This window comes from Sinohyriopsis cumingii, chromosome 6 (genome assembly GCF_028554795.1).
Source record: "Sinohyriopsis cumingii isolate HCF-2022 chromosome 6, ASM2855479v2, whole genome shotgun sequence".
Taxonomy (NCBI): Eukaryota; Metazoa; Mollusca; class Bivalvia; order Unionida; family Unionidae; genus Sinohyriopsis; species Sinohyriopsis cumingii.
In genome coordinates this window covers 134,054,922-134,080,376 of record NC_142966.1, presented here as the reverse complement: position 1 = coordinate 134,080,376, position 25,455 = coordinate 134,054,922, and the positions used below count along the sequence as shown (strand labels likewise).

The 25,455-nt window shown below is 33.9% G+C and overlaps 1 protein-coding gene across 2 annotated transcripts in view; it reads left to right on the top strand.

Annotated features, from left to right (window-relative positions):
* Positions 1 to 460: 460 nt before the first annotated feature.
* The window catches only part of LOC149798033 (uncharacterized), a 53,012-nt gene continuing 28,017 nt past the window's right edge, over positions 461 to 25,455 (top strand). The window contains exons 1-11 of one of the 2 annotated variants that reach the window (XM_089963125.1): positions 461 to 687; positions 4,278 to 4,328; positions 6,200 to 6,297; positions 8,596 to 8,762; positions 9,332 to 9,433; positions 15,711 to 15,797; positions 16,490 to 16,546; positions 18,044 to 18,118; positions 20,100 to 20,162; positions 24,667 to 24,729; positions 25,270 to 25,362. In XM_089963125.1, coding sequence (XP_089819251.1) covers positions 8,710 to 8,762; positions 9,332 to 9,433; positions 15,711 to 15,797; positions 16,490 to 16,546; positions 18,044 to 18,118; positions 20,100 to 20,162; positions 24,667 to 24,729; positions 25,270 to 25,362 — 593 coding nt within the window. In that variant the 5' untranslated portion in view covers positions 461 to 687; positions 4,278 to 4,328; positions 6,200 to 6,297; positions 8,596 to 8,709. Of the gene's footprint in view, positions 688 to 4,252; positions 4,329 to 6,199; positions 6,298 to 8,595; positions 8,763 to 9,331; positions 9,434 to 15,710; positions 15,798 to 16,489; positions 16,547 to 18,043; positions 18,119 to 20,099; positions 20,163 to 24,666; positions 24,730 to 25,269; positions 25,363 to 25,455 lie in introns of both variants that reach the window. The other variant, XM_089963124.1, reaches the window with a different exon arrangement.

The following is a 25,455-nucleotide window of genomic DNA, read 5'->3' as shown; positions in this document are numbered from 1 at the left end:
AAAAACTTTAAAGTCTTTGAATTTACACTATTTATACATGCTACAAACATTTAGAGTGTCAAACATTACTGCAAGATTTATGAATTTTTCTTTCATGTTGTGCTTATAAGACTTATGTTTTGTATGAATAATTATTTAAGTAAAACAAATGTTGATTTATATGTGAGTATATACAGTATGTACCACTTTTCTTTGTACATACCATTTTATTTCCTTAAGGCATGGTATCAACAAATCCTATCATAGAGTGAAAGTTGGCACAAAAGGTGGGTGATTCTTTTGTTGAGAAATACTAATTGCCATAGCCAATATCAGGGTTGCCCTGCTTGTTCTAATTGAACATAAAAGCACAGGTACTGTCTTTTATGGATTTTAACTTCTGGAAATGCAGTTTTATTCTTATGGGTTTAAATGCCCAAATTAGTTCAGACGGTTTTATTAACATTAACAATATGGTTTTACATCTGACAGTCTATATTTTCATTGAGGGCTGAAGTTTGAATGGTTTTTCTTCTTGCAGGTCATTTCAATTTACTTAGTAGAATATGAAGATTATTATGAGTCAGTCCTAGCTGTTGGTAGAAACACCATCTTGAACCTTGTCCAGATTATCATCCCGATCCACTGCTTACAGTAGACTCTCTTGGAAAGAGTGTCTTATTTTCATGAAGAGTTGTGTTTTTTATGGTATGTACTTAGAGCTTCTAAAGATTAGGCGCTGTACAAAGTCCTCATTATTATTATTATTAGAAACCAAGCAACTAAAATGCTTCTCGTAACGGACTGAGTTGTCACCTTGTTCTTATTTGTTCTGTAGCTTTTATTTGTATTTTCTGTCATTTTGTAAACTACTGTAACAATTACTAAAACTAATTGCGAGTTAGAAGAAGAAATTTTTCTATATTTTCTTTTGGAGTTGTAAATGGTCATTTTCAGTGCCCATTTATCATTTGATTTATATGATGTGTCACTTTAAGTTTAGCATGTGGTGACATATCAGTACTGTATATACTATGTAATTTGGTAAACTATTTGTTGGGATACCATATATTAGTTTTTCAAGTATTTTGTTTTCTGCACTGGACACATAATTTTTTTTTTTTTTTTATAGTTGTATGTTGTGGGACACCTTTTAAATCATATGAAAATTACATGTCAGAAAACGTGCTCAAACTTAAATTTTATTAATTTTTTTTATTAAACTGTGTACTTGAGATAAAACTCCTGAATCCACTGTAGCATCACCTCATCAACCCAACCCTTCTCCTGCACACATATAATCCATTTTTTCAGTGCATGAATATTTTTTTAGACTAGTAATGTAATTTTAAAAAAAAACTCTGCACCATTTGTGCAAATTTACACAATTTTAACTCCCTTCTTGTCAACATTCTGTCCAGGAATGAGATCAAAGTACACTGGATTTTCATCCATGTTAATCATCATATTGGCATCAAAATCATCTTTGTCTCTTCTCGCCTTCAAGATTTTTAATCAAATTAATTTATTATCTCCTTCAATTTTTCTGGGAGACACTGGGTCATCAATGTCTGTGAGCAAAGCATTAGATTGTGTCACTTTAAAAACTGTTCCATTGTTTCAATTTATTTTCACAATTCAAGCGAATACCAGTTAAAAGAACCATGGTTGGCTTCCCTATGTCAGCTGACTTTGTAAAATCAAGAAATGTTATTTTAAAAAATAATTTGTACACTTAAAAGAATCCAATTTCGGCTTCTGTGGTTGGCTTGCTTTGTAATAAAATAAACTTTGTATTTGATATCCTGTCAGTAAGTTCAGATAAGTTTATTGTTTGCTGCCAGTTTTGTTTATTCACCACAAGGCCTTCTATGTGTTTGCCATCAATAATTTAATTGACATAAACAAGCATTGATATATGCAGGGTAGATAGTATGAACAGTAATAACTTGCTGTATTAATACTTTCTGTAACCCAAGTACTAGTGAAAAGATTTTTATCTGCACTTACAGTTAATATATTTTCAAATAATGATTTTTTATTTGCAAGATAATGTTGTGTAGTTAGCCTGGATTTAATAAAATCTTGGTTTTTTTTGCACCTTGTGTGAATGGTAGGTGCCTTCAAGCAATCGGTTGATATTTCACTCTCTCATTTGCAGTTTTGTTGGACCCTGTTTTCAGTATTATAACATATTCAAATCTTCGAGTACAACCAAACATGATTCATTTCTCTATAGCTCACATCAATGAACAATGTGTCATAAGTCATCTGACACAAGCAATTCACATTACAGTATGAATTCGTACTACAGCAATTCACACTTCATTATGAATGCATACTACAGCAATTCACACTACATTATGAATGCATACTACAGCAATTCACACAACATTAAGAATGCATACTACAGCAATTCACACAACATTATGAATGCATGCTACAGCAATTCACACTACATTATGAATGCATACTACAGCAATTCACACAACATTAAGAATGCATACTACAGCAATTCACACAACATTATGAATGCATACTACAGCAATTCACACAACATTATGAATGCATACTACAGCAATTCACACTACATTATGAATGCATACTACAGCAATTCACACAACATTATGAATGCATACTACAGCAATTCACACTTCATTATGAATGCATACTACAGCAATTCACACAACATTATGAATGCATACTACAGCAATTCACACTACATTATGAATGCATATACTAGCTGGCAATTATGCTACATATTCAGAGTGCATGGACATGTTTTTTTTTTCTTTAATAAATTGCTAATGATGAAAAGAAAAAGAATACATGATAACAATGCAAGGTTAGTTCTTTCTTTTTATTATCAAATAAGATTTTTTAAAATTTATTGCAGTGTGTGTGGGCGATCACAAATTCAGTTCAAATTTATTTGATTTCTTAAGTCTTGGGATATATGACATATGTGAAGAAAGTTTCACCATAAGTTCTGGGATGAGAATTTATTTTTATATTATCGTGTCCCAATATAAATGGTAAATATGTTATATCTATATTCTAACATGGCCTAATGTTTGTTTACTAATCTTGGATCTCTCCCATTTAGCTAATTTGTGGTCATTATCTCTCCCATTTAGCTAAAGGTCATTATCTCTCCCATTTAGCTAAACTGTGGTCATTATCTCTCCCATTTAGCTAAACTGTGGTCATTATCTCTCCATTTAACTAAATTGTGGTCATTATCTCTCCATTTAGCTAAATTGTGGTCATTATCTCTCCATTTAGCTAAACTGTAGTCATTATCTCTCCATTTAGCTAAACTGTGGTCATTATCTGTCCATTTGCTATTACTGTATGCATCATCAAAACAGTAAAGAATTGTTGGGAAAATTATTTTTTTTCTTCTGTGTTTCCAGCTAGACTAGTTATGTTTAAAACACACAAGTTACTTAACTGTATGGCAGCATATTGTTAAGTTAATACAGATTACACAGGCTTTTCTTACAAATAGTTGGCTCCAGAATAGATGTTTTATCACTGATTACTAGACTAGTGTGACATATGTAGTATAATTTTACTGAATATTTTCTAAATACATATTATGTACAAAACTTTTAGCAGAAACTGTTTCATTGATGCACATTAGATTCCAAAGACAGAGGACACTTTGTCCCCCACCTTCAATATTTGGCGGACACACAATTGTTGAGAGGTTATAGTAGAAAATAATAATGGATAATGCACTAATGGTGCTATAAAAATGAGATAATCTTAGTAGTTTCAACATTTTTGCCACCTTAACTTTGTGGTCTGTACAGTAATATCATATTTTCCTTTCACACTTACATTATTGCAATACAAGTTTTATCATGTGCTCGAGTAAGTCAAGAAAACCATAACGTTTTAATATCTGGTTAACTTGAAATGAGCTGCACCATGAAATTTTATGTTCCAGATCTTTTTCTCATTTAAATATCAGCATTTATCATAACAAATGCCTTTGTTTTCTGAACTAATTTTCATTCTAAACTAACAAATCCTTACTTATAAGATAAATTGTGTATTTGCAAAAATTTAGTCTCTTTTGTCATTATGTTAACACTTGAAATACATTAAATCTTCCTTGCTGTAGGCATGATTTGAACGTTGAAAATACATTACACTTATGGCTCTCAGACACTTTACTTAGTAAATTGGCAGATAACCATACACCTTGAATGTTTTTTTTGCCAGATACATTATTTTAAAATAGGTATTCTTTTCCATTTGACAGTTTTTATCAACTTTCTCAACTTCAGCCATTCCTAGTGCCAAGAAAGACATGGATGGACATCCACAAATGAAACATTGTAAGTGTATTTTATTTTTCTTATGAAAAAGCTAGGGACCTACAGGGTCAAGATTGGTGGTGGTGGATGTAGGAAAAAAAATGCTGGAAACCTGCAAGCCAGTGTTCGATGTGCAACACTCCTTGTTTGAATAAATAATTATGTTGAAGGTCACCATGGCAAGGGATAGTTTTGTAAGTTTGTACTTCTCAGAATTCTTAGTGTAAGGCTTTTGTGTTCATATTTTATCATTTGATATTAAAGATAAGGATATATTTGTGACTCAGCTGTTTTGGTCTAGTGTTAATCCTGAGACTGATGTACACCTTCTGAGGTACTTAACAGTGTCGGATAGTGAAGTATCAAGAGTTGGCTAGGAAGCAGATTTAGCCACTTGTAGCAGTAGACACATTGCGTTCAAGTCAGGTAGAATATCTAAAGAACAGACCAGATGGCATGCATCTCAGTCTTAAGAGCACTGTTTTTCAAAATTATCATGTAAGGATAGGGCCTGAATTTGAATACATGGTGTTACTTTGGAACAAAACATTTCGACATGCAAATTAGTCAATGGGGTGCATCGACTTGGAGTAAGGGTTTTTATCAACAATATCTCAAACTAGTTTGACAGTGTGTGAGATCCATGCATAATAATAAGGTGACAATGCATCTGATTAATATTTAACCTCATTATCATTCATATTTCTCATCCAACTTGTACCAAACTCAGAATACATGTATATACTTATATCATTAAGATCTCTGACATATTATATAATGATCAAGATTCATGCATCTGTATGACATGATCTTGCATCTGATTAGCTGAGCTTGATACCACTTGTATGCCGATCTCATTTTGGAATATATGCTGGTATCATTTGGAACTCAGATGAGTTTGGTAGTAAGCAGGATCCACTTGTGCCAATTAGGCGATCTTGCATCTGGCTGGCTGAGCCTGTTACTCTTCTATAGGTCATATTTCCAAACTGATTTTGATCAAACTTGGAATGTGCTTATACAGTTAAGATCTTAGAAGAGGTTTATAATGAGTGAGGACAACACATAATGACTTAGGTTATCTGGAAGCCACATTTCTTACCTGATTTTTGAATAAACCTGAAACATGGGATTATGTCATAAAGACCCTTAATAGGTTTTACAGTGTGTGAGATAAATGCATATTAATTAATATGGTATTCTTGCATCAGATTGGATGAGCATGTGACCACTCTGGAAGTCTTATTCTGATCTGATTTTGATCAAAGTTGAAATATTTGCTTGTATAGTTAAGATCTCAGACCAGGTTAATGAGTGAGGACAACACATACTGATTGATGTGATCTGGAAGCCATATTTCTGATCTGAATTTGATTGAACTTGAAACATGTCATCAAGACCTTGGACAGTATATTCAGTACTTATTAGCAAGATCTATGTATATTAATTAGGTGAAGTTGTAGCTGGATAAGAATTGGAATAAGGGCTTATGTATCATCAAGATCATGGACAATAGTGAACAGGATCCTTGCATATTAATCAGGTGATCTTGCATCTGATTGGCTAGTTTATTGCCATTCTCTAAGCTACGTTGATTTTGATAATTTTTTTAATATTGGCTATATTGATGACATATATGACACGTGTTTGGTTTAATCTGTTATCTCTCTAGATCTTATGACTATTTTCAGAACCACTTTTTATAAAACTTGGTAATAGGGTTGAGATGGTTAATGTCTTGGATGACTTCATTTATGGGCAAGTAACTTCATATTAATTATGATATTAACTTTAGAATGTTTTTGTCAACATGATGTAGTAAAGTAGGTAAAATGCTCATGGTGTAAAGTTTTAGAGATATATTACCTAGGATGTATGCTTAACTATTTCAGATTTGGGCATTAAAACTGTGCCTTGCTAAGAAAGTGCCAATTGCAGACCTGTGTGGAGCCAACTAGTTACATGTCTACTTTTTATATGCATCAATAAGGTATGCATATTTACAAATCAGTTTAATGTCAGTCTAGTTGGCATTCAGAACTTTCAGTCTTACATAGCATCAATCTTAGTGGGAATAAATTGGAAGGATCTAGTGCTTTTTTGCAGTAATTTTAGGCATTAACAATGTAATTTCAAATTATGTTTAAAGAAGGGGGGGGGGATTTTGAACCAGAATATACACATAGGATAACTATTGCATAAAAAGTAGGTCACTTTCTCCGTTTAAAGTGGTAAATAGTCATATTTCAGCATAAAGCGACAATTGCTCAATATCCTGCCTGAATTGTATTACATGAAACACTTCTCCTGCCACCTTCCACTTTTTTTAATACAGATTCCTTTCTTTCCTGAATAAATAATGGATTAAATATAGTGCAGCTTTCAAATTTTATAGAAAGCTAATATTTAACATTACATTTCTGTACTGAAAAAGCATATGGTGAGAACTCACGATCTAGATTCACATGTGTACTGATTTATGATAGAATGAACAAGTAACATTCCAGAAAAAATAATTATAAAAAAAATTTGTATAACGAATGAGTTTTAGCTCTACTGATCATTGACCAGATGAGCTTATGGGATGGCCTGTCATATGGCATGTGTCCATATATGTTAGTGTGTATTTCTTATTGTTTACTTTTTTAAAACTACTTTGAGGATCACCCTGAAACTTGATGTAAAAATTCATCCCATGGTGGCAGTTGGTTCTAAATGAAAATGGTGCAGTTCTGATATCATATATGGTTGTCATAATATATTATTTGTTACTACTGCTAGTCCAGACTGGAAGTTCATATCATCATGGGGTTCTTACTAAAAGACTTCTAATGTTGTGTTAGTCCTAAATGAATGTGATGAATTTTGACATCCATTTTGCCCAATTTGGCAGACATCTTTAAGTGTTGCTATTGCCGTTTATCCTGAATGGATGGTTACATCAACCCAGGGCTTTCACCAGAAGACTTAAATGTCATCATAAATAAAAACTGTGTTGATCTGACATCCAGTATGGCCATCAAGGCAGCCATCTTGTTATCAGACTACTCCTCCTGAATGAAAGTAATATTGACAAGTGTCTTGTGGACGTGAATATAATTGGTAACAAGTCTGACACCCAATATAGTCACCATGGCAGACACCTTGAAAATCTTTTTACTGCTACTCTTTCTGGACAGAAAGTCATATTGACATGGGTTTTCACCAGATGACATCTTATGATGTATAGTTGGTCCCAAGGAAAAATGATGCTGATCTATCTCCAGTATGGCCACCATAGTAGCCATATTGCAAATCTTGTTGTTGGTACTCTTGTTGGATGAATGGTCATAACTTGGGATTTTCAGTAAAAGAATAATTGTAATATCTAATGGTATCAATCTGACATCCATCATAACCACCATCATGCCAGTTATTTTGAAAATTTTGTTATCACAACTTCTCCTAAATGGAAACCCATATCAACATGCATTTTTCACCAGAAGACTTCTTATGTTCTTTTATTGAGCCTAAATTATAACAGAACTGATCAGAAATCCAATATGGCCACTATGGAAGTCATTACTAGAGGAATTCTTATGATGTCTTGTTCATTCCAAATAAAAATTGATAACAGTCTAAAAACCAATATCACTGCTATGGCTGCCATATTGAAAGTCTTGTTATTGCTTCTCAACAGAAAGTCATACTGTCTTTGATTTTTCCTTCAGAAGACTTCTTTTGATATCCAGTTGGTTCTTACTTAAAATTGTGCCAATCTAACCAGCATTTGAAACTCTTATTATTGCTGCTTCTTTCAGATGTGATGGCAATAGTGACATGAGGTTTTCATCAAAAGACTTCCCATGATGCTTAGTTGGTCCTAAATAAAAATGATGCTGATGTAACATAATATGGCCACCATGGCACCAACTTGAAAATCTTGTTATTGCTACTACTCTTGAATGGATGTCATATTCATATGTATTTTCGCCAAAAATCTTCTAATGTCATGTCTATCCTAAATAATAAGGGCATTGATCTGACACTGAATATACTGCCATGACAGCTAATTTGACAATCTTGGTATTGCTAGAAAAATATCAGAGATGACTTCAGCACTGATCAGTTAAAAAGAAGTAATCTTGACTTGAATTCCCAGAAAATATTTCAGCAAGTAGAATCTCAGCCCTTTCAAGGAACCATTTGGGTTTTTTTATATAACTTCAGAGTCGCTTCTTTAATCCACATCATCCTATCTTTCATCATCATCCACATCACTACTATAGTATGATTTCTACAACAATAGCATAACTGCTGCTGCTGTCACTACAAGAACACAATATCAGCTGAGAGAAAATATATACTGAGCGGAAGACAGGGCATGCCTTACCACTGACAAATTGTTGTGTTGACAAGGAAAATGGCTACCTCCGATAAACTTACTCGGTCTAGAAGCTCCCCAAAATTATCCACGTAAGGGCATTTCAATTTATGAAGCACACGGAAAATAAATAATGCATTAGTTTAACTGCTTTATGATATATATATATATATATATATATATATATATATATATATATATATATATATATATATATATATATATATATCTCTCTGTGTGTGTGTGTGTGTGTGTGTGTGTTCAGGAATGAAAATTCTTGTCATTTTATAGTATTCCAAACACTGTAAGATATCGTCCATGAAAGTCACAAATATGCCTGAAAAGTTAACAATTGTTTAAAGTGTTTAACTAACAGTGCTAAAATAACTGTAGATGTAGTTAGTCAAATGCATGTCTGTCTGCCTTGTCTTTCTTTTCCTCTATTTACTTGCCTAAAATCCAAACATGTTCATTTTTTCAAAAGAGACTTTATCTGTAACAACCATTTGCAATAATCAACTTTCAGATCTTTTGTAAGACAAGTAAGGCATGTACTTCCATTATAATGATGCCAGAAAATAGGATTCTGAAATAAATAAATAAGTAAATAAATAAATGATCAAATAAATATCATCTAAGGAAATGCAACATTTAATTGCAGCAATGGTAACATCTCACAGCAGAAACATGAACTTGAAGCTGTACGAAAAGAAAAAGAGAATCTCCTGAGAGAAGTTATTATACTCAGAAGTAACTTTAACAGGTTTGTAAGTGGATCAATCCCCTTTTTATGTTATAGCATGAATTACCAAGGAAAACAGTGTAACACATGCCTTTAAATGGCTCACTTTACTTTAAATTGCCTTTAAGTGTGGCATCCAAGTTTATGAGCTGAGGGACTTCAGTGACTTTAATTTTGTTTTGCCTTCAGGTCTCCTTTGTCTTACAAGTTGCAGGCTAAGTCATGCAGCTTTGTATGTGGATGACTTAGTGAGTCAAAGGAGGAGCATTAGAGTTTTAGGAACACATTTTTACATTTACATACAGCCATATAATTATATTGAGGGAGAGAAAAAGAATGAAAAATTTAATTAAAAGATTGTCCTTGATTTGTTTGGATGCAAGTGAAAACAATTTGTTTGTTAATTTAGTTAAATTATAATTAGTATCTTTAAATAGTCAACTATCTTAAAGCAAAAATATTAATTATGGAGTACCACAAAGCTCTCTTCTTGGACCTCTGTTATTCATTCCATTTATCAATGATTTACCTTTTAAGATAGGAACTTCAGTTTCTTCCAATAACTCCTATGCAGATGATTCTACACTGTCGGAGATGGGTAAAACCAAAACAGTACTTGAAAATAATTTACATGATGCTCTAAACAGACTTTAAGTATGATGCAAGGAAAACAGTATGATCATAAATAGAGAAGAACAAAAGTCCTACTAGTTACAATGAAACATAAATGAGCAAGGCTAGATAGCAACAAACTCCAGGTTCAGTTTGACAATGTGAGCCTTAATATGACCTCTCATGATAAAATTACTGGTGTATTCATAGTTAACAACCTTAATTGGTCTATTGACATTAAACATGTTTTAAAAAGGTTCATTCATAATATCTTTGGCTTTTGAAAAATATCAAATCATACATTCCTCTTCAGTAAACATTCATCTTTTATAAAACATGTATTCAGGCATATCTGGACTATTGTAATGTAATTTGGGGTAATACCTCTAATTCAAGCATACTAACACTTTTAAGACTTCAAATGAGGGCATGCCATTTAATTATAGATCAATGTGTTATCAGTTTCCAGGTTGTAATGAATAGCATGATTTTAACAACACATGCAAGAATATTTCTTAGAAAGGCTAAAGTATCCAGTAAAGCCACTCCTGTCTCTCTAAGCAATATCTTTCACCAATATGCTGATGTTAATCCAAATTTAAGGTCCAAAAGAAGTAAAAATTACATTATACCAAGGCCAAAGAAGGAATTGTTTAAAAAAGTTTTCATTATATTGGTCCACTGGTATGGAACAACATTCTCAGTGACATAAGGCAAGCTCCTAGCATTTCTTCTTTTCTAATGGATGAAATCTTTAGACAGTTGAAAAGTTCTTGTAATATAAATACTGCCTGCTTTTCTAATTTTGCATTATTTTCACGGCTGAATTTTTCAGTGCATGAAGATAGTTTTATATTTTATGTATATTTATGTGTTCACAGATGTTTGTGCATATGTTCTAGACTTGATACTTGATTTTTAAAGTCATTTAATTATTTGTTGTTAAGCCAGAGTTTTCACATCATTTTGTATGTATTGTATATATTGTACATAACAAATAGAAGGCCTTAAGGTACATTAGTTCTGTAACTTACTGAGCTATCTTCTCAACAAAAGCCTCTATTATTATTTATTATTATTATTATCATCTCATCAAATCCTGCAGTTTACTGATTTCAATACCATTCTTCATTTGTTTCTCATTCAAAAACAGTCTCTGATCACATTAATATTAGGAATATAAGCCCTACTATCTACTGAATCCAACTCTCCCAAAGACAAAAATTTGTCCTGCTGTCTATAAAAAAAAAAAAAAAAAAAAAAAAAAAATTGAAAAAGGGCAATAACTCTTGCCCATTAACTCCCCATGGACCGGTGTGATTAACTTCACCAACCAAAAAACAAGATGGATTTGATGTAATATTCATCCATCCATTGAGGATTAAAGCTTTCTTAAATCTTATTCTACAGGTGGTATAAATTATTTTTACAAAGTTTGAACATATTTATATAAATTTTCTTCATCTAAGTGGACCAAGTATTATCTGCCTGCATGGTTCTCATTGCTAAAATTGTACTAGAAAAAAAGTGTTTGTAGTTCATGTTTGTGATACTGTCTATTTATTTAACACACCTTTAGCTTAGCAGGTGTCTCTGACATGGTTAATGTTGTTAACTATTATTATTATTACTTTCTTTATTCCTTTGTTGATTTAGAATATAAGAATGACTATGTGCAAAGAATTCAAGGCCAGCATGGATTCGCATGATGTATGCATTGCATGTACCAAGTGTACATCATCATATACGTGTATCATATGAGCTAATTAGTCAGATACTACATCATCGACAGTGCTTAGGACACATTCAGAAAACAAGAAATCTAAATCGGAGAGTACTGAGGTATTGTGTATCCCCTAATATAGCGGGTATCTCACAGAGTTAACTATTATTATTATTGGTACAACAGGTGACAACAGAGTTAAATAACTCTGGCTAACATTTTCCATCCTTCTGTCTTTTTTTCTAATTGAGGTTTTCAGCACTATGGGGAAAGAATTTGCACCCAATTCTAGGCAGCCCACTGCGTGTTAGTAACCCCACATATCAGAGAATGGCCTTAGAACCTGTAAGTGCAGGTGCATGGGGATTTTCAATGAATGCAAGGAGCTTTACTGTCTAGTCACACCTCAGTTTGATGCTGTACTTGTTATTGACTGTTCAGTCCAGCCATCCAGCCCACGATCCATACTGTGCATTGACTGCATTGCTTCCACAGTATACTGTACCATGCCTCAAGTAGAACTGTGGCATGCTGGATTTGCTGGCAATCTCATTGATAGTTCTGTCCATTTATCTATCACTACCACTCCACTGGTAATGCCATCTTCTACACTACTGGTCATAAAACTGTCTCCAGTACTGATAGCTTTTGGTTACCACAAGCTGCCCAAACCAGTCTGACAGTTACATTGTACAGATATGACTAACCATTTACTCACAGCTTACTCTCCTCTGGAACAGTACCATGATAACCTTAGAGAAGATGGTAAGACTAGATCATTCATATATCAACCCAAGAAACAGCCACAATCTCAACCTTATCAATGGAGACAATCTGCTGATCAGTCTTGGAAAAAGTCATCTCGTGGGGTAGGAAACAAAATTTCTCTTCCTCCAAGTCTCCACTTTCTCACCGCCGATTTGTGTGCCTGTCTGCCTGCAACATTGGATTGATCTAATTTTGTATGATAAGTGGGCGATCCAGATTATATGAGAAGGACTTCAGATCTCATTTTCCATCACCCTCCCCTTTTGTCCTCTCCAAATCTGATGTAAGTACTGTCAGACTTGGTTAAGGATTCGCTTTTACAAGAGATCAGGGCAATTAATGAGAAGTGAGCAGTGGAGACTGTTCAAAATCCTCAATCTCTGTTATTTTACTCTAAGCCTTATCTGGCCAGGAAGTCCATTGCAAACTGAAATCTATCATCAACATCAGTCATTTATACGAATTTATCATTCCACCCAAAATTTCAAGATGGAAATGGGCAGATCGGACTGCATTTCCATCTGTCCATATGAATTCACAATCAGACTTGATCTGACAGATGCATATTTCCTTGTTCCCATGCATCCATCATCATGGAAATTCCTATGGCTTGGATACAATCGAGGGACTTGTTTTCAGTTTTACACTCTCCCTCTCAACTTAAACATAGGTCTTGTGCCTTTATGAAACTACTCAACTCTGTCATCTCCCTCTTCTGTATGACAGCATCAACCTCCACAGCAACATATTTGGATGACAATCTCCAAAAACATGGTAAGTTATATGCTAGTCAAAGAAAAGAACCATCTCATTTTACCTTTATGTCATCAACTTAGGTTTTCAAATCATTTGGGAGAAGACCAACCTTAATCCTTCTCCATAGTTCATTTATCTGGGCCTGGAATTTCTCATCCACCTGATCTTAGTATATCTTCCCCACCCTAGAGTGGTCTGAATCGTCAATCTTGCAGAGTCTGTTTCCATCAAGAAACGCATAACAGCCAGGAAATCTCTGCAACTCCTCAGATTATTTAATGCAGCCATTGATGGTATCTTAAAGGGTCACCTATACATGTGCCTGTTGCAGATTGCCCATTTTCAGTGTCACTTGATTACAGGATCAACAAAGCGAGTGAAATTTTATTATTTTTGGACCATTAGCACAACCATAGCTGGCTCATGGCAGGAATACCACTTGAATGTCTGCCACTAGATCTGACAGTATGCACAGATGCAAGCTACTGTGGTTGGGGTGCCCATCTATTTCTGGACTATATCACCATCAGATACCAGTGGAGTCCAGAAGACATAGGTCTCCACATCAGATTCTTGAAGATGAAAGCCATCATCAGAGCTTTTCAATGTTGGAACAACTGTCTTCAGATCAAGGTGGTGCTCATCATGTCAGACAACTCAGTGGTAGTGAAGTATCTCCTCAAACAGGGCAGTATGAAATCTCCCCAGAATTTTGGTCTGGCACTTTTGCTGCTGGTGTGCAATCATACATCCTCTCTCCAGTATTGACATATCTCAAGAGACTTTCAAAAAGTATGTGCACTCAGATCTTTATCTGATGTGTACTGAGCCAATTCATTGGGCTCTAAGACACCTCTTTCTCCTAGTTAAACCTGAGACAGAGGACATAGCCCCTCATTCCCTCTCATCATGGCTTGAGTAGGTAATTCATATAGCATACTCTGACCAGAACAGAGTTGTCTCATGAAGATCTCTACTCATGAATTAAGAGCAATCTCTACAAGCCTTGCCTTTGATTGTAATGTTTCTATCAAAGATATCATCAAGGTAGTTGGTTGAATGCAGAGTCAACCTTCTTATGTTTTCTGGATTTGGAGGCTTAGTTTGAGTTGCACCAGACCCAATTGATGTCAGCACACCCTCGAGACAAACCCTTGTGCAGCTTTTGCTGGATTCACTCAGAACTTTTACATGGTAAGAAATTCTGATTATTATTTCTTTCCAAGCATAATCCATGTTGCCTCTGGTTGTGCTGCTCACAATTAGGAGAGTAGATTAAACTTTATATAGGGAATCCAATATCTCTTCTCAGAGGCTATATGGAGTATATAATGGATGTTTAACATTCCTTCGACCTATTACCCATTCTACCAATGTTAATGTGATTGGGGAATGTATTCAAAGGAGAGAGCAAATAATTTTAGTAAATTATGTTTCTGCTAGAATCCTTTCCAGATTACATTACCTTCATTACCCTTCCAACCCCTCCTCAGTGTGAGCATCCCTTTACATGATGTTCCACTCAGCTTTAAACTTGCACCACCAGTAGGATGCAGAGGGGAGGTAATGGGCAAGAGTTGTTGTCCTTTGTGTATATTTTAGAGACTGTCACAGCAAGACAAATTTTCATCTTTGGGAGGGCTGGATTGAGGAGGTAGGTAGTAGGTCTTGTATTCCAAATGTTAATGTGATTGGTTAAGTATTCTAGGAGAAACATAATGTACTAAAACATTTGCTTTCTTCTTAATTATTTTTGTTATATATATCTTGTTTTTAATTTCCCCAGTCATTTAGACATGTGATAGGCAGGTCATCTTTCAGCTGTTAGTTTGTTTTCTGCTCCCCAACCCCCACATGTGTAGGCATTAATGTATACATTGGTGTATGAATATTATGTTAAATCAATACGAGATACAATGTCATGCTTTATATCAGTGTAGAGAGAGAGAGAGAGAGAGAGAGAGAGAGATGTATTATGTGATATAATCATGCTGAAAAATGCTTTAGTGAACATGACAGCTATAAAATGGTTACATCCTTTAAAATCAGTGCTAACTACATCCAAGATGACATTTGCACAGGCAGTGCGACACAATCTGAATTGTATGCGCTTAACCAAGACTGATACAACTTTTTTACCATTACTAAACTTTATAAGTGCAAATTTTAATAATAATAATAATAATTATAATAATATTAATAATAATAATAATAGATTACAGTGCCTAAGTATTTGCACATGAATGCTATGTTCTTGTTACTCTGATCAAAAGAACTGTCAAGGTTGTGTTTTCCATATTAACTTTTATTATTTTAAGCATCTGAGAAAAAGTATTTTATTTTTCACCTAATAAATGAACATTAATTGGTATTAAATAATTAAGAATGATATGACTGGGATTCTCATGATAGTCCATTTGCATATTAAAATCATTTCAGCAAGAAGATTGAGGAGGAGATTAAGAAAAATCGTCTGAATATTGTTGAACTGACCAGTGGTCAGATGTACCAAGATGCCCTCAAGAGGTGTGTTGTATTAAGCATTACATTTTCCCATTGAATTGTCTTACACATATGCATGTTTTCTTCCATTGAAACACAAGCTTGAAAATTAATGATAGCTTTTATCATTGTTTAAAACACAAGTTAATATTTCTATGCTGCTGGTTTCATTCAACCAGAATTGTTACAAAATATCGAATATCATCATTCCTCTGAACTATTACTTTTCATCCGATATACAGGTATGAAAAGAAGTAAAGTAATTAATTCAGACATGAGATTGGGAATAAACTGAATACCTGATGACTGTGCATTTCATCGTTCTAGAAAAAATATCCTGACTTCTATGATTTGGAAGTCCGTATTAATCAGCATGCTTATGTATGCAGTTTAGTGTTAACAGTAAATTGTGAATTTTATAGAAAGCATGAATGACTGATATACAGTTTGTTGTTGTTGTAGGGTTTAATGCCATTTTTCAGCACATGATAGGCTATACATGGTGGCCAGTATTAATGGTGGAGGAAGAACCTGGGAAAACCCCGGAAAGAACCACCGACACATGAGAAGCTACTGGCATACAGTTGCTTGAAAATGCAAATTCATCAATTGCTGAACGAAAATATTTTCAAGTGCAAAATTTTTATAAGGATGCTGTAGTCATTCATATGGGAGTGAAAGATTATTTTTTTAAATTAATAAGTTTTTCATTTCAGTGCCGAGGATCAGCTCAAGATATACCACGATGGAGGCTACAAACTCATCAATGAAGGGTAAAATTTAGTTCCTCTTATTATGTATGGTCTAAAACAGAATACCATTTGAAAGTAAATTCATAATTGGCTGCATGAATTATCTCAGTTGTTTCATACCTTGATATCTGTATGTTGATAAAATTGTTGAATAGTAGCAATACATTTGCAAAAGAGAATACTAATAGTTGCTTATTACTAATTAGAATGGAGGTTAACCGTTTGAGGGGATAATTATGAATTTTTGAGACTTTTTGCAATAACCAGTCCCATTGGTCAACAAACTATCTGAGCACATAATATTACTTGAATTAAAAAAATTAAAAAGAAATGTTTTTCTACAGCTTCTGTCTTGGTTGAGTTAGAGTTATGAATTTGTTTTGGTTCCTACTGATATTCCGAATTTTAATGATGATAATTTTATGTATGAATATTCCTGATGGCATTTTGAAACTAATTTAAGTTTCTGATTGGCTGAATTTAAATCAGTGGTTCCCAAGCTTTTCAAGTAGAGGGCCATATCTACTATTTTTGGTAATTAAGCGGGCCACAACGTTATAAAATTATAAATGTTTATCAATGTTTATAAAATTATAAAAGTCGTGTAACATCATTCTTAAATTTATTAACTTTCAGCAACCAAATTCTAAAACTTTAAAAGCAGTCAGAGTCAGTCTTACACTGCAGTCATTTTCAGTTTTAAATCAAATGTTCATTTAACAATTTTAAATCAGTTTCAGAAACCAATATTAATATAATTAATTTACAATTGTAACTGTTCTTCACAACCAGTTACTGAAGTTCAGATGCCAGTTTATCAATATCTGGGCACAAAGCTGACATGCCCAAAGTCATAAGCGCGGCTACGTTACTGTCATTGAGTATGGAATGTCGATTGTTTTTTATAATTGTCATTGACGAAAATGACGGGCGCATTCGATAATTATATCCGAGCACAACAACCACACGCAGAGTGAATTATCGAACGCCGACGGACCTCCGACTGCTCGACCAAAATGACAGACTTCTTAGAAATAACATTCTAGACTCTAGAATACTGTAGGTCATGCATTATTGCAACTTTCATCTAGTTATTATTTATTTATTTGAATGTCAATAAATTTTTAAAATTATTAAAATACATTATAGTAAATATAGAGGCCTCGCGGTCCACTTTCTAAGAGCTGACGGGCCACAAGTTGCCTGCGGGCCATGGTTTGGGAACCTCTGATTTAGATCATCACATAGCTCTTACAATAGAAGAATCTTGTCAGATAGTATTTGAATAAAGCTGTAATGGATGTAGGGTTATGTAGCAAATGAATGTTAACCAAAGTCTCATTTTATCAATAAATACTGATATTTTTAAAGGCAGTGTATGAAATGTTTTGTTGATATGGTGTATGATTTTATTGACAACTTTACATACAGTAGCTATAGGATGCATTTCAAAGAACAATTATATAATTCTATGAAGTAACCAATCTTAAGTTATGATAACAATATAAATTTGTTCAGAAATGAAGATGCTGCAAAACTGAGGGAGGAACTGAACAGAAAGATTGTGGAGAACAAGTATCTTCAAGAGCAATGGTAATCTTATTCATATTTTGCTGAGTCGGGGCATTTGTTGTTCTTGTCTTGGGTTTGATGCCATTTTTCAGCCCATGATATATAGCGTCCAATTTAATTACTGGAGGAAGAACCCTGGAAAATCCTGGCAAAGACCCACTGGCTCATTGGAAACTACTGGTAAGCTTTTCATACACCCTCATTAGCCAAGAATGAGACTCAAACACACATGGATTGAGGTGAGGTGTCAGTGATCAGTAAAGGAAGGCACATTAGACCATGCAGCCACTGGGGGCTCCAGCTTCACGGTCATGTTATATGTACTGACTGGTAACTTTATGCATATATGTATTGAATGTTATGTTATATGTATTGAATGGTAACTCACTGGCATCACTGGGGGGTGGGGGTGGGGATGCAGACTGCACTAGGTGACATCATCAGAGGGGGTGACACCAAAGTACCAAAATGACTGTCTGTACAATACATTTTTGGAATTTTTGTGCAGGAAGGAGGTCCATGGGGGTCACACCATGAGTTACTGCACTGGGTGACACCAACCCTAGTGACGCCACTGTGGTAACTTTATACTATCTTATTTCAGGGTCATGTTATATGCGTTGTTTGATGTCGGATACTATATATTAATCATCAAACCACCTGTTATATTTTTTTGTATTCATAATTATTAAGTTAATATAAAGACTCATTTTTGAAAATAAAGGAAAACAGTGATTTGAAAGAGAATAATTATAGTATCATTACTTAGATATAAAGAGATCATGGAAAGGATAGAAAACAATATCTTCACAGGGAGACAATTATTTTGTAATAGGCATGACAGAAAATTGTCAAAATTGATTGGAAAATGATAAGGTCATGTGTTTCTGACAAACACTTTAAAGTTATATAGATGAATTTTAAAACTGTTTGAAGTCAGTAAATTAGCTTAGAAATCCTTGATTCACTGAACCCAATGCAGAAATCAGGGCTTGTAATGATTGCATGTACTAATGTACTCAGAGCCTTTTGCTAATAATGTACTCAGGGTTTGGGACCTAGTGAAGTTACTTTCAATACGAATTATTTGCACATATATGTAGATGCAAATTATATTTTTATTGTTTTCATATAAACTTGGTGAGTAACCATAGTACCTGGCATATAATTTTAAGCAGAGCCTTCCCTGAGTACCATGTATGTTTAAATGTAAAAGCTATTGATTTTTCTTTTCTTTTTTGTTCTTCTTATTTGTTGTCCTGTTTAGATAGCTTTTGAGTTCATTTGTATTAATTAGGATGGATTTTGAAATCATAATCATTTCTATTTTGTTACACAAGTGTAAAGTTTTAACTATAATTTATACAATCATATTTTCAGTTATACTGTATGATTTAAAGATGCTGAATTGTAATGCATACTGTTAAATATATCTCTAATTCTTAACGTTGGTATTAATTACCTGTATATTTATATTATGCAAAAGGCTGTCTATGCAGTGAACATAATTACTCTCTGTTTTCCTGGGTATCATGTATTTATTCATACTTACTCAGCTGCAGCTAGACTATGATCTAAGATGATATAAACCTTTTTATGTCTTACCTTGCCTTATGTCAGACAGCTACTATCATCTTTCCCACAGAAATTTACAGTAATGCATTTTTTGAATTATATCATTACATTAAACAGACATTCGTCAAATCATTTTATGACACCCACCCAATGAAGTTGATTATTTTTGCAGCACATGGATGCAGTCCTGTTTTTTCCACATGCATTTCTTAATCATTTCTTTGAAACAGTGCCACAAAATGGGAATGAGTTTCTAATATCATTCATAAATTGAATCCATTTATCTGATGTTAATTGTGGTAACTATATCAAATTTAATTTTACCCAGCTATATTTAATACCAAACATTTGTCAATTATTGAATAATTTTTTTCTTCTTCTTTGATACGATATTACCTCTGTATAATACATTCTTCTTTATTTACAGCCAGAAACATGATTATGCTGTCAGAAACTTTCAGGACCGTTTATCTTTCCAGGAAAATAAAAAGTATGTATTGGAAAACCTCTATTTAAAGTATCTTAAATTTGTGTGTTTAAAATAAGACCATGAGTCGTTTTGTAATTTTGGTTCTTGATCATGAGTATAATATTTTTAAAAAAACCCACAAAAGAATCCCATAACACCCACAGGTAGAACATGTTTTCATTTGGGATGTTACTGTTGGTAATAGTTTGTTATACTTTGTAATGGCTTCATTTTTATGTAAGCTCCAGGTTATTTTCTCTTCAATGCCTATGGTGTAGGACAAGCTGATCTCAGCACATAAAATGTGTAGGACTAGCTGATCTCAGCACATAACATGTGTAGGACTAGCTGATCTAAGCATATAAATGTTTACTCAAGCAATCCGTCATTCAAGTCATTGTATTCATCAGTTAACATACAAATATGTGAAGAAGTAGTTGTTGTTGTTGTTGTGGGGCTTAATGCCATTTTTCAGTACACGATAGGCTATACATGGCGGCCAGTATTAAGGGTGGAGGAAGAACCCGGGAAAACCCCAGAAAGAACCACCGACCCACGAGAAGCTACTGGCAAGCTTTCTCACATACCCACATTGGCTGAATCCGAGACTTGAACCGCCGCTGACAGAGGTGAGATGGCAGTAATCCGTAACGGAGAGCGCTTTAGACCACTCGGCCACTCAGGGCCCCGTGAAGAAGTAGTAGAGAAGAATATGATAAAAAGTTACAAGACCTCTATGGACATTTCATATCCATTATCAAACTTGTCTCTTTTGTGATAGCAGATTCATTATTCAACTAATGACCAATCATGTCAAAGTTTTAACACAAGAATATTTTTATAACTTTGTTGCATGGGTACATTGAATGGGATCCAGAGTCAAGAATTATGGTTAAAGTTGATTTATTGGTTGCATGTACCATCCAAACTGGCTTGGAAAAAGTATTTTAACTTTGATTGAAACTGACCCCAAAAATATATATAAATATGTTTAAGTCTGTTCTATACAATTTTGCATTGCATAAAATCAAAACAAATCAGAAGACATATAAATCACTCAAGTCATATAGTCATTTTAGAGGATAAATGAGAAACTTTTACAGCTCTGTTTAAGTGGTATTTGAAGGGCTAAAGAAGCAGGGACTCTTTAGCTGTATGGCTTGACCTGAAATTATGCTGAAACTTTACATTTTACTATTGAGGCAACAGTGAAACTGAGAAATTCATATAAATATAATGTTGGTACTTCTTACTGTGGCTCAGAAGGATTAGAACATAGTGGTTAAATTAACTGGCATTACCACAGTCATAAACAGAAATAAAGCATTTGAATGCGGCTCTCATTGTCTGTTCAGCCATACCTCACTTTTCAATTAAAAAGTCTCCCCCACCCTCCTCAATGTCTACCTCCTCCTGGAGATAAAGCTTCTCAGATCTTTAAACCAAAAATCAAACTGGTACCAAACCCATCCATCTTTCTTGTTTATCAAGGTATGAAGATCATCTTCTCCAAGAACACTTTATACAAAATATGGTTGATCCCAGTGTAAATTTACATCATTGTAATTGGGAATGATTCACTAGTCCAAAATGACAATGTCTGCTATATCATAAATATAAGAAAAGAACAAATCAGCTATGTGGAAGAATAGCTATATGAACAAGCAGGAAGGAAAGTCTTCTGTTGAGAGTCAAACTTGACTAATATCTGCCTTGTGGGTAGGTGACCTGTTACTAACACAGATAATGCTAAAGTGAGAAACAAAAACTGATTCTGCGTACAACAGCAGACAAGTTTACAACAAATCAGAAGTAATGTAATAATTAGAAGAAAAACAAGTAGTTCTATTATTGCCTTCTCCTCAGGGAATTGTTTACCTATAGTGTTGGCTAGAGCACTATAATCCACCAGACAACTCCATGGAAAGACACTTTTCAAGGGAGATGGCGATAATATATTTAGTTCATTTCTTAGCATCAGGTGATATACTGACTGTAGTCAGTATAGGATATTATTATATGCTGATTTTTTCCCCCGTTAACTTTCATTTTCAGAATTGTTCAATATTACCTGATACTGAACTCATGCAACAATACACATATAGCATTCACGTGCATAAAGGAACTACTTTCTGTTGGAAACAAACAATCGATGCAGACATCAGCACTTTTGATTTGTACACAAATCATGTACATTGTGGTTGTTTAAATTTGTTTCTGAATAACTAAAACAGATGTTTCGTGGACTGCCACATACCAACTGCTTTGGCACAGTTCGCATTGATACAGTGTTACGGATTTAGGCTAGCTACATTATATAAGATACGCAAGATAATGTCCTTACAAATCACATACAAGTGACAAGTCATATAGTCTCTTCTTTAGCTGGTGATAAGAATGGCAAAATAAAATATGCTTAATAGTTTTACATCCTGAATTTCCTCAAAATGTAATTTCTTAATTCTGCAAATCCAAATTACATGACCCATATCATAGGTTTTCAATCTGGATTACACATTTAGAAATTCTGCTGTAATTTCCATTACAAGTGCAATTGCATCCACTTACTCTACTCAAAATGAAATAAGCATTAAATTCCATAGTGTCTTTTTGATAATTGCAATTGAAAGACTTCATATTTTTCCCACATTATGATTTAAAACATTCAATGACAGAAACAGAAACACATTTGCAGATGTAAACATGCTTCTCCCATGCCACATGTATATTTTGCACAGATGATTCCAGTCCGAAATCACAAACTTTCATCGAATCGAAACAAAGTACCAAAATATATTCATTCTAGATCAAATGGAAAAGTTGTTGCAATGCTCATTCATTCACAGAATGACTGCAAATTTCAATTTTAACTAGATGCACCATTTTCTTTCAAAAGTTATGTTGAGCGCGCGACTAAGTTCAAATTTATCTGGGCGGAGTTATGTGCGCATTAATAATGATGTCATTGTGTAATGACAAATCTGCGCTTGTGTATTTAGTTTGGAATATGGCATTCGTTCATTTACGTTGTTTCTTGTAGGGTATTTCGTTTATATAATTAAACCTTAGGTAGAATAAAAAAATGAGCATATAATGAAAAGGTTACTGCATTTGTAAAGGAAAATATGAACTTGTTTTGTTGGAAGGATATACTGCACTCCCATGGTTGTGCAGTATTCCATCCCAAAACTCGTTCATATTTTCCCATATAAATACAGTAACCTATAATTGTAGTAAAGATGGCATGCATGTTGTTCAAAAATAGATCTCTATAGTCCATTATTTTATTACAGAATGTGCTAAATTTAAAATTTCTTCAGAAGGATCAGAAAAACTGTTCTCTACAAACTGTAGGCATTGTGATTGTTACAAAATGGAAGGCATTGCTTCATGTGACTATTGCTGCAGTGGTATTTCTTCTCAATACGATTAAGTCAGACTTTTTTGTAAGGATATTTGTGACAGTCATTTTTCCAGAAATAGTTGATTGCTGTTTTCCAGACCAACATCAGATACATCAATGGACTTAGGGACAATGTTCTCGCTAAGCTGCGCGCGCAGCTTGTTTGATGTCTTAGTGCAGCTAAATGTATTCTGCACACAGAGATAATTCTTTTGATTTCTTGTGAACACAATTTCTTCTAATTGATTACAGTTGTTCGTTGTTCAAAGTATTTGACCTCCCACCCACTTTGATGCACCCTGCCTGAGGATACAATTTCCGTAAAAAGATTTCCTCAGTAGGTTTTGTAGTCTGCTCAGAGGCCTTTGCGTGGCGCTCACTAGTGTACATGCCTTAGAGGGAACGTTGCTTAGGGAAACACATCACCAAGCGAACAATCCAAATGCACATATACAACATCAGTGACAATTAAACTCACAGCTTGCACCTTCTACAACTGTTTAATTAATGTAATATTAGACATACAATGGTATTCCTTATAAACACATGCATCATATGCATGTACAAGATGTACAATATTGCTTTGTTGGATAAACTTCTGTTTACATGTCCCGGATATACTGGGAACAGAATTTGTGCAAACTTTTAAAACTTATCTTTGCAACGTTTGTATTCATATGAGAATGTGTACACTGCCCTGATACATACACTGTGTGACCTGATACAAAATCATTCCAATTCTGTTAACCCACATATTTCCTCTCTTTTGATACAGAGTATTCACACGCTGTTCACATTACAATATCACCTGTTCACAAGTAGAGTTGACAGTCATAGCCAAATTTCTGCCGATATCACATTTCTTTATTTGTCTACTGCTTACTTTTAAAACAAATTCCCTGAGCATGTTGTGCCTGGGTCATGCATTTACTTTGGTACAATCCATCATCATTATTTTAGACTATTTCTTCTGTGGGCTTCACCAGAATTATTATAACCACCTTCACCATTGACAAACCAAGCAAAGTGGCATGCAAAAGGTGTTGTATGATAATGCTAACCTGCCTCTAAAAATAAAATAATGTAAATTGCTGATAAACACAATGTAATACATAATTTCAGTGATCAACAAGCAAAGCGAATCCGTGAATTGAGTGCAGAAGTTGAGAGACTCATAAAAGAAAGGTAAGTTTTGACAATATGGCCATCGATTACAACTTCAGCTTATATATTACAAAAATATAACTTTCTTTATTTTCAGGTATATAGCTACAGAGTCACATAAAGAAATGATGATGACTAACTGAAACTGTTGTGAAAAATGTTAATTCTTTCAGTTACACTGAAATGAGATACATGCATTATTGATCAAATTTGTAAATGTAAATTTTTCATAAATAATTATTAGATGGGCCTACATGAACAAAACTTGTCAGTCTGTTGATTCATTTTCTTTTTAATTGTCTTATAATTTGCTAAGTGATATTAGAAAGAAACAGAAAAATAATTATTGCTCGCAGAAATGTGCCGTTCTACCGTAACATTTTCGTTTGCAGTGCCGTAATTTGTGGCAAATTCAAGACTTAACTTTCTCTATTTTACCACAATATACCAAATAAAGTATAGAAATATATGCATTTCATAGACTATTTGCTGGATGATTTTTCTTCAAATGCCACTTTAAAGCAAAAATTGAGGGCAAATATGATATACTTTATTAAATAGGGATTTGATGAAGAAGGAAGAAACAGATCTGGAGACAGCAAAGGAAGAAATTTCTTCATTAAAAGGGGAACTGAAATCAGCCAGAGTTTCTATGTAAGATCATATTCTTTCTGCATAAAGCTGTTCACCATCATTACATTAAGTGTAAACATTCAGATATGAGTTACAATGACACCAATTTTTATA